General features: G+C 34.9%; 1 protein-coding gene across 6 annotated transcripts in view; it reads left to right on the top strand.

The window, feature by feature from the left end:
• PAPOLA (poly(A) polymerase alpha) overlaps positions 1-13,790 on the top strand; it is a 44,071-nt gene that overhangs the window by 4,754 nt on the left and 25,527 nt on the right. For all 6 annotated transcript variants that reach the window (XM_048305643.1, XM_048305642.1, XM_048305641.1 and 3 more), the window contains exons 2-9: positions 4,060-4,230; positions 4,838-4,904; positions 6,191-6,272; positions 6,743-6,852; positions 8,788-8,841; positions 12,067-12,178; positions 13,427-13,516; positions 13,607-13,745. In XM_048305643.1, the coding sequence (XP_048161600.1) occupies positions 4,060-4,230; positions 4,838-4,904; positions 6,191-6,272; positions 6,743-6,852; positions 8,788-8,841; positions 12,067-12,178; positions 13,427-13,516; positions 13,607-13,745 (825 nt within the window). The remainder of the gene's footprint in view (positions 1-4,059; positions 4,231-4,837; positions 4,905-6,190; positions 6,273-6,742; positions 6,853-8,787; positions 8,842-12,066; positions 12,179-13,426; positions 13,517-13,606; positions 13,746-13,790) is intronic.

Raw genomic sequence — 13,790 nt, 5'->3', positions numbered from 1 at the left:
GTACTGATGGCAGCTGTATTTTGTTTGTGTTAAGAAATGTAAAATCTTAACACAAATAGCACTAAAAATAGTACTATTAGAATGGACATGGAATACTGTGAGAGAAGAGGAACCAGTGCTTAGACAGGAGTTGGGTTAAATACAAAGCACATCTGAAAAATAAGTTCATGGCAGGATTGTTGGCTTTTCTGATGATGGAGAAAGGTTCTGGTCTTGTAAAAGCAAACAATAGTACAGAACGTGGAATTAGTATCCAACTCTTAGTTATGGATGGGATGGTGTTACACAGGTATAGTTGTATCTGCTCTATGTTCACTTTACATGGATGTGTTCAGGCTATCATGTGATCTTCAAAAGATGTATTGTAACCCTTCCTCTGCCTTAGAACAACAGATAGTCACTTCCATTTAAAGGAGTTTAGAGTTGTGTGCTCTGGAAACTATAAAGCTTCTTACAAGCTTTAGTTGGGGTTTTTTTCTTCCACTTCTGCACCCTGTTTAAAATCGGTTTAGCAGTGACCCTATAGCCAAGGCCTGTTCTTTTAGTTTGGTAGTTACTGGTAACAGTATAAAAAGATACTGCCTACCAAAACTTCGGGTTCTGAGGAAAAAGTTGTTTGGCTGCACTGCTTTCAGCTTAGCACAGACTAGAGCTTTATGTCTGTGTTTTTATATGGGGAAAAAGGACATGCATTTCTTACTGATGAAATTAATATTTGAATATAAAATACTGAATCATAACACTTTAGAATTAATCCACTGTAGCTGTTACCCAATTTGCACATAGTGAATTGTCAGTATATATTTTTCAAAAATTCAGGTTAAACCAGAGCTACAACAATAGCATGTTAAATTTAACTCTGTGTTATTTTCTGTAACTTTATTTTATATTTGTGCAACTGACAGATAGCTCTTGGTCATCTCAGAGTGATAAGATGATCTTCATGTTTATATGTGGTTGACAAGTAATGAACCCAAAAGCCCCAAACTGTATCTTAATTTTCTTTGTGATCTTAAAAAGAAAAGCTTAAGGTTTTTTCTTCTGTTGTTTGGTTTGTTTGTTTTGGTATTTTGTTTGTTTTTTTTCTTTTTTTAGAAAAAAAGCCAAACAACAACAAGCCCTAAACATGCTTTCAGTTGTGTTAGACCCTGATATGGTCTGCCAAATGTGTCTCTGCTGTTGTCAAGAGTGAGTAGCTGAGATGGAACTTCCAGTTGCTGTTTAATACTCTGCTTTTTGTTAATGTTTAACTTCAGTGAGTACCAGATGTGACATACCATCAAGGTATTGAGTCCCCAACAAGGCCTTAACATTTCTAATCCTCTTGGGTAGAAGGTTAGCACTGATACTTCCCTGGCTTTTGACCTTTGTCTTTCAATAAATTTGGTAGTTTAAACTCTTCTCTGGACATATCACAAGTCAAAGCTAGAATGTCCATATGTGACTAAGAGGGAAGATATTGGAGTATGAGTATGATCTTCATGGTTTCAGAAAAAAAGCAGAAGTGTAGGAGCATTTATCATTAGCATATTCTGGCTAAAATGTAACATGTAAATACAGCATTAAAGTTGGGCTGATGAGCACCTAAAGTTTATTTCTCAGAGATAATTTACTTTTACTTTAAAAAGCAGGTAGCAAATGCTTTATCTGGAGTTTCTTGGTTTTATGGGAGGTAGGAGGCAGGGAGAGGATATGCCTTTTCTTGTTTGTTTATAGTAACTTTCATGCTGCCTTTTAAATGAATAGATGACCTAGGATAAGTCGCTTTATTCTGTCCTTCACTAAGTTTAATGAACTTTCTTGCAATACAATTTATTTCTGTAATTTTCCAGAGGAAATTTTTCATATCCTTTGTTGTGCTGCAGAAGGCTAGAGTTAACTTAGCAGGTGTAAACGTCAGAGCTTCAGTTTAAACATTTTTATCTGGAAATAACCTATAGTCTCTTCAGTGTTAATATATGGTAAAATGTAAGCTTCATCCTGTCTTCTGCAGCTGTAAAATCTTGAAGGCAGCTGTGCTGAGAATTGTTACTCACTAACCCAGTGAAAGGGTACTTACTCCTCAGCCTCCAAAAAGAGCTGAAACACTTGTGTCGGGGAGGTCCTGTGCTGTTGAAAACATCGATATTTCTTTATTATAAAAGTAAATGTAAGAACTGTGGCTGGTTTTATGTAACAATTCCCAGAGATGTATATCTGGTGATCAATTTAATTGGTTATTTGAAGCCATTGTTTTAGTGAAGAGTTTCAAAGCTCAATTGTGCCCTGTGGCCATGCTCTGGTGGTCCTGTAGGAGCTGGAGGAACACTGGTTTGAGTCATGGCAGTATGGTGTTTTGAAGGCAGAGCTGCACATTGCACTGCCAGGGTTGTGTGTAAACCAGACTAGGGAAGAAATCTGATGTTTGACTGGGGTTTATGTACTGTAATTTTATAGACAAGGTAAAGGATTATGTTTAAGTTGTTAGTTCTTCAATTGGTGAATCATGCCCCTTACAAGTAGGGGGAATACAGAGGCCTCTGTCAGCATTGCTGACTTCAGGAATTAGCTTTTCAGAATCTGGTTTTCAGTGACATTGAGTCTTTTTTGAAATCTAGTAACAGCATCTGCCAGGCTGTATTTTGCCAGCCCTTTTAATGAAGTCTAGTATCTGTTGAATTGGATTCAGGTTCTTGCTGTGAATGGGTGAAAATTACAGTTAGACCATCAGGAAATTGTTACACAAAGCTAAAATATTGATTGTTCTGTATTACTGCTTTAAAAAGCCTGTAAAAGAAAACAGAAAAATCTTAAAAAGCATATTTATTTTTTCCAATTAATGGTTGGGAAAGGGGGGGAAAATGTAGTTCAAACAACTTGCTTTGGGGTATAAGTTAAAATATTAAAAATATCCAAAGGATGTTTGTATATTGACCCTTTTTGTTTTCTGGCTGCTTTTTTTAGTGGCAGTTAAGTGGCTGAAGCTACTGTTTGTGTTGGCATTCCTAAAGTTTTTTCTAAGAGAAAAAAAAAAGTTTTAGGGGATTCCTTTGTCCTTAATTTGAATTACCGTTTTATGTAATTCATCTGAACAGCTTTTTTTAAACAAAGTTTTCATTGACACCTAAAGTCCTAAGATCTATATGATTTGTTCAGGTGCTACCAGATTCTTCATTAGTTGATTAAAACCTCATAGCTAAAGGAAGCAGTATAAAACATTTTTCCCAGACATTGCCCCAGTCCCCATGGTTACTTGAAGGTTAACTTTTTTTAATGTACACTTTTAACATATTTTTTTCCTGATGTGCCTTTTTTTTTTTTTCTGGTGAGCAAAGGGACAGATGTGCTCAAACTTGCATTGTGACTTAATTCTTGATTACAAACAAATTATAGTACTTAGAATTGTTATAAAATGGGTTTAACTTGTGGAATATTATGTCATGTTTTGTGGATTCTGATCAATTTTCAGTTTAGATGTTCTTTTTTAAATACTTAGTCATTATGGAAATGAGGAGTGAAATCTTGAGGAGATGATGATGAGAAATAATGGCAGTAAAATTGAAGTTTGAAGAACTGTAGTTTTTCTACATGTAATAAATAGGTAGTTAGCCTTGTGAAAATATTTCTCATTTTGTATGATAGAAATAGTATATAAGAGATATAAACATGCATGACTGATACTACAGCAATATACCAAGGAATGCTATGCCTGCCAAGAGTGTAGGTTTTTTTCACTTCTGCTGTCAGCTTGACTTTTTGACATGGAGGGTTCTCTTTACTTTGGGCTTTATGAGAGTGAAGGAGCCCAAACTGATGATGATACAGCTTTTGCCCTAGTAGAATGAAAAAAATAATTAAGGGGAAATAATGCTAATGGATATTAAAAGTTGGTGATAGGTAGTTTACTGGTGTCCTTAATAGGACAGATTTAACACAGTAATTTGGGATGTGAATGCTAACACTAGGCTTAACTTTTTATTTCTTAGTATGTATCTCTTGTCTGCTACTCTGATGAGAAAAAATAAATAATTTTGTTTTGTTTTCTTTCTGTCATTAACTTTATCTAATTGCCTTTATTAGTCCCGTTACAACCCAGGGATCACAAACACAGCAGCTACAGAAGCATTATGGCATTACCTCACCAATCAGTTTAGCTGCCCCCAAGGAGTTTGACTGCATGCTTACCCAGAAATTAATCGAAACCCTTAAACCTTATGGCGTATTTGAAGAGGAAGAAGAGCTGCAACGCAGGTGAGTGAACGCTGGTTTTTGTCCTGTCATGAGGTTCATGTATGACTATTGAACCCCAAGTGTTTGTGTTCTTTCAAATGCTTTCTTAAAAGCCTAGTGAAATTATCAGCTTAATTTTTCTCAGTTAAGAGGAATACCTCAAAACAGAGAGGAATTAAAATGATCTTTAAATTTCAGAGGCTGGATTGCATTTTTTCCCCTTCATCAGTACTTTATTGTAATGGACCTTATACTTTTTTTTTCCTTACTAAGCTTTCTAGAGTTGTTTTTTTTTCCTCTCAGTACTGCTTATCACTGTTCTTCTAGGTGCATGTGCTGTATGAATTAAAGTTTTAGTTTGAAAATGAGTAGAATTCATGTGCGTATGCCTTGCATGCTTGCATTTTTTTTTGAACTTAAATCTCTTGAATGTCTCTAAGCGGAGAAAAATAGTGGGAATGTTGTAAGAGTAACTTTCTTTCAGTAGATATATATATAAACAAGATCTCTAATTAGATCTGTAATGTTACTCCAGTTGACTTACTGTGTAATGATGATCACAGTCTTTAAAAAATTCTGCTAGTTTTGTCTTAGTTTGTAACCCATCATTCTGCTGTTTCATTAATAGGATTCTAATTTTGGGAAAATTAAATAACTTGGTAAAGGAATGGATCCGGGAAATCAGTGAAAGCAAGGTATGGATGTATTTTACGTGGAGTTGCCAATACTGTGATTCTAAGACTGCTGTAGGAAGATATTCCGTAATAGGTTCCTGTACTAAATGGGATGAACCTTAGATTCGGGGATCAAAACAAATACCATCCTCATATAGTTTCTTTTGTTTACAAGCAGCATTGCCCCTTGGTAGAACCTTGTCAAAGAAAGAAATTCATAAATATTACTTGACTTTTTCTCAAAAGTCATGCATATAGTACTGTATTAATTACGTGCTTAGATTATTTGCCTTTGTAAAGCAGTAGTAGATCTTAAAATGTGCATCCTGCATCTTTGTGGTCTGTGGTCTTTAATATCAATCCTGCAATGTTACTTTTGTAACATTAATGCTGATAGTGTTTTTGCCAGCTTATAGTAATCTCTGTCCCCACACATCTTTTTTGAATGATTATAGACTTGCACGATTATAGATTTTTTTTTTTTTTTAGAGTAAACCCCTAATTTTTAAGCTATTTTTTCTTTGTATTTGGGATTGTATTTTTTCTTTACACTTTCCTTATGCAATGAAAATTATATATGAAAAAAATTATGGACAGGGACAGCCCTGCTAGGTGTGTCTTGATCCTTGAAAACAAAATAGTGAGAGTATCATGACCGGTATAAAATTGAAAGCTACTTAAGTTAATCTAATATACATTGCAAAATAGAAGTTTGGATTTATTTTATCTTCTGCTGTGTAAACATTCATGTAGGGTTTCAGATTGTAGCATTGCATCCTATTGTGAAAGGATAGCCTTCTTTGCCCACAGTAATGTGGATTCAACAGTTTTTTTAAAGACTAGGAACTTTAGTAGATGTACCTAAACAATTTCAACATAAATATATAAAATAAATACCTTTCCCAAACCCAAATTTTTATTTAAAGGCTATTGAAAGTAGTAGATACAGTAGACTGTGTTTTGTGTTGCTCTAAATTGGAATCCATCATCAATTTCTGTGTCACTCTAAAAGGCCTGAGTGGTAAGCAAAATGTGTTTGATCTCTGTAGTATTATAAAGCTGTTGCCCCTGAAGTGTAGAATTGGTGCAACAATTACCAGGTTTGAGGCAGTAATATGTCAGGTGGTTGAAATGTTACAAATGGTCCAAGTGGCAAACATATCTCAGTCTTTTCTATAAATACTGAGATTATTTCAGTCGTTCAACAGCATAAATTTTGTGCAATATTTTTCCTCTTGCTTGAAAATAAATTCTGTTGTTATAACTTTTTAAGGTAAAATAACCTTTTTTTTTTTTTCTCCATTTAGAATCTTCCTCAATCTGTAATAGAAAACGTTGGAGGAAAAATTTTTACGTTTGGATCCTATAGATTAGGGGTTCATACAAAAGGTAACATTTCCGTTTGTGATAGAAGTCCATGTGTTTGAGCTAATGATTGATCTTGCTGTATTTTGAGGTGATGTTAGATTTCTTAATTTTTTTAGTTAACCATCTCTAGTCTTCATTCTAAATAAAATAAATATATTCCTATATTATGTTTTCATCATGGATTGAGAAACAGACAAAAACGTTGAAAATTATTTAAAGATAGAGGAAGTTGTATACTTATATTTTCATGTTTTGTTCTTTGAAAATTACAAGTGTTCTAGAATTGAAGCAAGAGTGTATGTATGTGTTCTCTATGTTTAATGGCCGTGAATTTTTTTTCATTTGGTTTGACTTAGTATTTCAAAAAACACCATTCCACATGATGAGAAACTAAATTTTCCTGCTTAATTATTAATTAAAATTTTTCTGTTCCTGGCATTCTGTGCATGTGAAGTATTTAGCAATTTACTTCTGCTAATTAACAATTTCAGGTGCTGATATTGATGCCCTGTGTGTTGCACCAAGACATGTTGAAAGAAGTGATTTTTTCACATCATTTTATGAAAAATTAAAACAACAAGAAGAAGTGAAAGATCTGAGGGTATGTGAAACTCCTGATACAGCTTGCTGACCTGAGGATTAGGAAAATTAAATAGTGAAAGATGATGCATTAAATAAGTAAATATAACTTTACTGTTAAGGCTTGCAAAGGATTTTTTGTTAACCTGTGGCAAAGCCTATCATAAGGCTTGAAATAAATAGAGATTCTTCCAAATTTTCTCTGCTCACTCTTAATAGATACACTCACTTAAAATTTTGGATGGCAGAATGATCTCCTAGCACGTGTATTACTATGGCAAAATTTCTTCTTACTCACTAGAAGCAGGCAAATGTAGATGTTAGCTTGACAGGGTTCAGGACCAAACTTGTGTGCTTTTAATGAAGGCTTTATGCTGCTTTTTTATAACTTCGTGCTGATATAAATAGTTATGGTGGCTGATACTAACTAAACTTTTTGTATTGGCTGTCCACTGTGCATTTGAAAAGGGAAGCTGTATTTTTAGTTTGTTTCATTACTGGATGCTTGTGCAAGATTTTTAGCTTGTAAAGATGAAGATTTCCCTTGTAGTAGTGGAAGACCCGTAGTAATGCACTATTTTGTTTCTGATATACCTCACTGACAAGCCTCCCTGAGTCAACTGGTGGGAACTTTAATCTTGATATTGGCTCAGAGTAAATTTTCTCTGCTCCTATTTTTTTTTTTTTTTTTAGATGAAGATAGTTGCTGGCAAGTCTTTGTTTGATTTAGTCCTGCTCTCATAAAATAAATGAAACTGTCTCTGCAGCATTCTTCCACTCTATGCATCCTGTAGTTGGTAACCAGGGTAGTGCAAACATCTGGTGGTAACACTGTATGCACTGAAACAACTGTTTTGAATGCTTTATTATCTGAACACCTTTAGTAATCTTTAAATTGACGTGCTCTATTTGAGAGGATTCAGATTTTCAGATTTCTATTTGACTTTGCTGTAAACTCTTAACTCCAGGTAATGTAGTTGATTTAACAGCAAGGTATGTATGCTCTTCAGTGTTGTTCAGTGATGCAAGTAACTGTTATGTCAGGGTGTCTTAGCACTTAAATTGTTCCCGCTAGTATTAGGAGTTTGTACATCTCCATCTTTATGGAAACATAGACTTTCTTAGTGGTTGCTCTAGTGAGTGAGTATGAGACACTTGTGAACTTGGTATTTTGTGTAGGATCCATCCTGCCAACCAGCAATGTTAAGGTAACCTTAACTGAAGTTTTAGCACAGACAAATGTTGTCTCCACCTTTTGTTAAGAACTGAAACACTCTTGAAACAGTTTATCCTCCAACAGTTCAGAGTATTTCTTATTTGGAAGTAGGCAGTGTTCTTTGCTTTTACAAAAGCAATGTGCTACAGATCTGCATTTAGTTAGATGATCAGTTCAGGAAAATAGAATTCATAGCTGATTCCAGAGTAGATTCATTGTGATATTGTTTGACAAAACACCGTATTATTGACGACATTTTAAAAACATGCTTGACCTCTGGAGACTGGTGACTTGAAATTGCTTTAGGTGAAGTCAGGCTGCATAGTTACACAGTTTTCTCTTTTCTTATACTAACTGTAGAAACAGAAATAAGAGGCCTTTTAGAGCAAGAATCCCCGTAGCTTGGACTTGAAATACTTAGAAGTATTTGTGAGGAGTAAAAGATGCTTGATCATGTCTTGAGTTTAGGGAGAAAGAGGGTTGGACCTTGAAGTAACATCATCAGAGCTGGTTGGTATGAGTTTGGATTATAATTAACATTTAGACAGCTGCAGCACATAGTAGGTCAGTGCTTACTGCATAAAGTCTCAATAGTGGAGAGAGACATTGCTGATAAAAATCAACCTGAAAACAGAAAAATATTGGTATAAATAGCATTTCATTATGATTGTCTAGACCTGGTAGTTATTGTTTGTAAATGTTCTCTGTACTGAAAATAAAATACAACTTTTTTTCCCCCAGGCTGTTGAAGAAGCTTTTGTCCCAGTTATTAAACTTTGTTTTGATGGAATAGAGGTAAAGATCATATTTTAATTTGTTTTGGTAGAATATGGTTAAAACAAGTTTTTTAGATCTTAACTCATTATTCACTCATATGAATGCTGTTAAAGTGACTCTCTGAAGTTCATACCTAAGATTTTGACAACAGTCTTCAGTTGTATAATTTGAAGTGGAGATTTAAGACTGAAACAAGTTTTTCTTGATGGACTTGAAGCTTTGTGCATAATATCTCCCTGTTCTTTTTTTTTGGCACTGCTACCCAGTTGTACTGATTAGTTTGCTGATCTGTAGAATACCAGTATTGGCATTATTTAGACTTAACATTTAATAAAACTTATATTTGTAAATAATATGGCTTCAGAATTTTTTTTGACTGCTAATGATTAGCTATCCAAACATGAAAGATTTGCCTCATTATCCTACATTGTAGAAAGTTGTGGTCTTTAACTAGTTCTCAAAAATATACCGCTGAAGGCAAGCTGGGTATTCCTTTTGTCCTGATCTCTTAACATATCTGTAAACCCATGACCAAAACAATGGTTTTGGTGGGTGTAGCCTAATGGATCAGCTGTCGTGGAGCACTGAACTTGCTTAACTTGATTTTTGCTAAGGAAACAGGAATGGTGATTTCAAGAGATACTCTGTTAATTCTTCTCAAACTGTTATAGTCAAACTTTCATCTTTTGGTGACAAGACAAAAACATATGAACTCTTTATACACACAGTTCATGAGACATATAGTTGGATTATGTCAACGTTGTCAAGTAGCTGGTGGGTCCAAGAAGGTTGGTTTACGGAGGGGAAAGAATTCCCATGCTAATCTTCAGCAAATGACATGGTGTAGTACTATTGTACACAAGATGAGCAATTCCTTGTCTCCCAGTCTGTGATTTTTGTATCTGTTAGCCATTTTATTACTGTCCATATACAGTTGGGTGTTAGGAACATTTTTCTGGAGAATCTGTTTTCTGTTTACATAGCTTAGGTGTTCATTCTAGATACCAAAACTTGCCATAGCTGTCTTCTGGTCAGTTTGGTTTTTATATGCTGTTTTTGTTTTTTTTTTTTTTTTTTTTTTCTCCAGTCATATACATTCAAGCCAGAGTTGTGTCTCCTTTTTAAAAAATGAAATTTGAAATACAAGACCAAATAGGGGAAAAAAAGGACTGTTTGTTCTAGAAGAAGTAGCATCTTGTTCCAATATAGTAATTTATGATGGGCTTTGATGGGCTTAGGTTTATTACTGAGACTTAACCCATGTTGCTGACAGTGCATGAGAGTTTTTTCTTCTATCATAAGCACCCTCTTTGTATATACCAGTGTTGTTGGACCTCAGTTTCTGATAGTTGTGTTTGTGCCGAACTATATCAGTATGAAAAGATTTTAATTTAATTTGCCTTTTGCTAACCCAGGCAAAACATGCCAGAAGTTAGAACTGAGGAAAAGGACTTTAGTTTTATGGTGATCCTGTTATTAAAGCTTAGGAAATTTCTGACAATAAGTTTTTACATGCACATTTTATGTTCTTGTTTAGAATAAATAACTTCATTTTTTTGTTCTTCCTGTAGAGTACTTTGTATTTGATTGCCAGCTACTTCTCCCCAAGTTACATAGGACAGACTGTTAATTTCTTTATTTGAAAAGAAATGTCAATGAGCTTTGAATCTTTAGAGGTGCTAGACGTTCTAGATAAGAGAGCAGAACTTTAAGCTGAAGTTAAGTTTGAACTTGAAGTTGTTTTACACTGAGAAGTAGTACTTCTGACTGAAGTAGGAACTTCTGTATGTAATGTAGATGGTTGATAAGACCAGCTATTAAAGACTTTGAAATACAAAATGCCCTGAATACTTTGGAAATACTTTTCTGTGGAGAAGTGCTTCATAGTTTAAAACGGATGGATGCAAAGTTTTAAGTACCTACAAAAAGTCTTTAAGATGTCTTCAGCTTCACTTTATCTGAAATAATTTTAATGTAACTAAACCAGTTTTGTTCTTGGTGCAATAGTACTAGGTATTTCATTGTCTTGTAGGTCAAGTGATAACCACTTTGATTAAAAGCTTCGTTTGGTGAAGTACCTTTGTAGCCTTGCAGAAAGGCTACTGATATGCTGATAAGTGGCTGAGTATCAAGGCTGCTTGATATTCTCATCAACTAACTGACTGACTGAAGGGCAAACTGACTTCTCTACTCTGTGGTGTCCTTGTGTGCAGGGCAATGTAAAACTCTAGCTCTGTGCTGAATAGTATTTTAGATGTTCTTGGCCTAGAAAAACTAAGTATTGCAGAAGTAATAGCAAAGAAATTACACATAGTTTCTAAATGTATACACTTGCTCAGCAGTTTGCTGAATTTTCAGAATCTTTTCTGTAATCAGATACCTAGACTCTTCATAGACACTGGTCTTTATATAGAGTCAGCTAGTTACATATGTGATTTACAGGGCTAGATGGGGGAAGGTATCCTACTCTTTCTCTAATTCCATGGTAATTTTCATGGAATCATAGAATATGCTGGGTTGGGAGGGACCCATCAGGATCATCGAAGTCCAACTCCCAGCCCTGTGTAGGACATCCTAAGAGTCACACCACGAGCCTCAGAGTGTTCTCCAAATGCTTCTTGAACTCTTATCAGGCTTGGGGCTGATACCACTGGCCTGGGGAGCCTGTTGCGGTGCCCAGCCACCCTCTGGGTAAAAAAAAGCTTTCCCTGATGTGTGATCTAAGCCTACCCTGGCTCAGCTTCATGCTGTTTCCTTGAGTCCTGTCACTGGTTGTGAGAGCGAAGAGATCAGTGCCTGTTTGTGGTCTTCAACATCCTCATGAGGGAAAGCAATAAGGACTCCCCTCAGTCTTTTGGATATTTGAGAATATTTAGGTTAAAACCAGGATTCATGTTTTCATAGCTTGTTCTGATGTTGGTAGGAGTTTGTATTCTGGACCTAGCAGTGATGCTTGTTCCCAAATGATTTTTATTTACATTGACAGCATAGTTTTTGTGTGTGTGCTGGTTCTATATTAATCTAAATGTGTATTTTATCCTCTTGGAAAAGGAGCCATAAGATAGATGAAGCATCTGAAAATGTTTCTTTTAGTGTCTGTGAAGGATCTTAGTATATATATTTTTAAAGGGATTCTTTGTGCTAGGAAGACTACTGTTAGTAAACTTGATGAAAATTACTTACAGAAATCTACAGAAGAAAGAACAGTTTTCTAATGTCTTACTTCTTTTTTTTGTTCTTAAGATTGATATTTTGTTTGCAAGATTAGCACTGCAAACTATTCCTGAGGACTTAGATCTACGAGACGACAGCCTACTTAAAAATTTAGACATTAGATGCATACGAAGTCTTAATGGTATGTATGTCCTGTTTTGTAAATCAACTTGTCTAATCTTGAAATAATTATCCTAGGTTCTTTGATACAGTAATTGTGGATTTGACTGAAAATACAGCAACTTCACATTTAGAAATAAAGTTATAGCCAGTTTTATATATCTTTCTGGAGAGAAGGGTTGTGTCTTGTTGGCCAGACTGCTTATGATTTTTTCTCTTGGTATATGGTTCTAGAAATGAATGGGACTTGCAAGACTTTTGGAGCATTATGCATTTCTGTAAATAAAGATGTGTGGTTTTTTTTTTAATTTGTGTTTGCATAAACATACATGAAATTGCTTCAGTTATAATTTGGAGATATCAAAATGGTGTCAGTTTGAGGTCAGGTCTTTAGTAGTTTACTAGCTTGTGTAACCCTTAACTTCTCTCTAATACCTTAGCTTAAAAAATTGTTATTTATGTACGGGATGATAGGGGCTTTAGCCTGGCTGCAGCTTGATGGGGAAGAGGAGCATGTTTGCATGAGGAGCACTGATTGTTGTTATAAGCTAAAACGTTGATAATTGAGATTATCACAGCCACTTAAACTGTTTTGTGAAATTCCCATCTGTGCAATCTCTAGAATTCAGTTGCCTCTTACTTACTTTGAAAGTAGTCTTAGGTAATACTATTTTCTTGTGAGCAGCTCTCTGCAACTACTGAGTAACAATGAAGTACTCGTTATTCTTTATTATAAATGCCCTAAAATCAAGCAGTTAATACTGCTATCTATAATGTTAACAGTCTGAAAATATCCCATCAAAGTAGCAGTCCATTAGTTGTAGTATGTTTAAAAACTATTCTTTTTAGCCTGTTCTTAAAAATTCAAAGCTTTGACCTATGACTGGCAGGTTTTCTGTAGGTTCATGAAGACTTACACTTTATTCAGTTGGATTGTGCATTCCATGATATACTGCATGTATTCATGTAACAGCAGAACTTGTTTGTTTCTTCAACAGCTTACATAGTTCATTAATAACAAAAATCAAGTAGCAGTCCAAAACTGTAGTCATGTGCTCATGAATTGACTGAGTCTGCTATAAAACACTAAAAATGAAAAAAAGACACATGAAAATATGTTAAGCTTTCTAATTGAAAACAAAAGTGATCAGAATATGAAACGAATTTCCAGCATGCTCATCTAAAAAGTTTGGTAGTTTTGAAGGTGAGGGAGGATAAGCAAGCTAAAAACTTTGGAGGCAGCAACTGTAATTGATTCTTTCTTTTGCAGGTTGCCGCGTAACCGATGAAATTCTGCATCTAGTACCAAACATTGACAACTTCAGGTTAACACTGAGAGCTATCAAATTGTGGGCAAAACGTAAGCAGTTTTATTCCAAAATTTGTGAAGTTTTCACTACGTCTTCTGGTTACTGATATCTCTCTCCTTTTGTCTCTTCTCAATCCACAGGCCACAACATCTATTCCAATATACTAGGTTTCCTTGGTGGTGTTTCCTGGGCTATGCTAGTAGCAAGAACTTGCCAGCTTTATCCAAATGCAATAGCATCAACTCTTGTACATAAATTTTTCTTGGTATTTTCTAAATGGTATGTTTTTTTTTTGTTGTTTTTTTGGTTTGTTTTTAATTTAGA

The sequence above is a fragment of the Corvus hawaiiensis genome, chromosome 6 (assembly GCF_020740725.1).
Source record: "Corvus hawaiiensis isolate bCorHaw1 chromosome 6, bCorHaw1.pri.cur, whole genome shotgun sequence".
Classification (NCBI taxonomy): Eukaryota; Metazoa; Chordata; class Aves; order Passeriformes; family Corvidae; genus Corvus; species Corvus hawaiiensis.
Note: the sequence above shows the minus strand (reverse complement) of the source record. Positions and strands in the feature narration are given on the sequence as shown.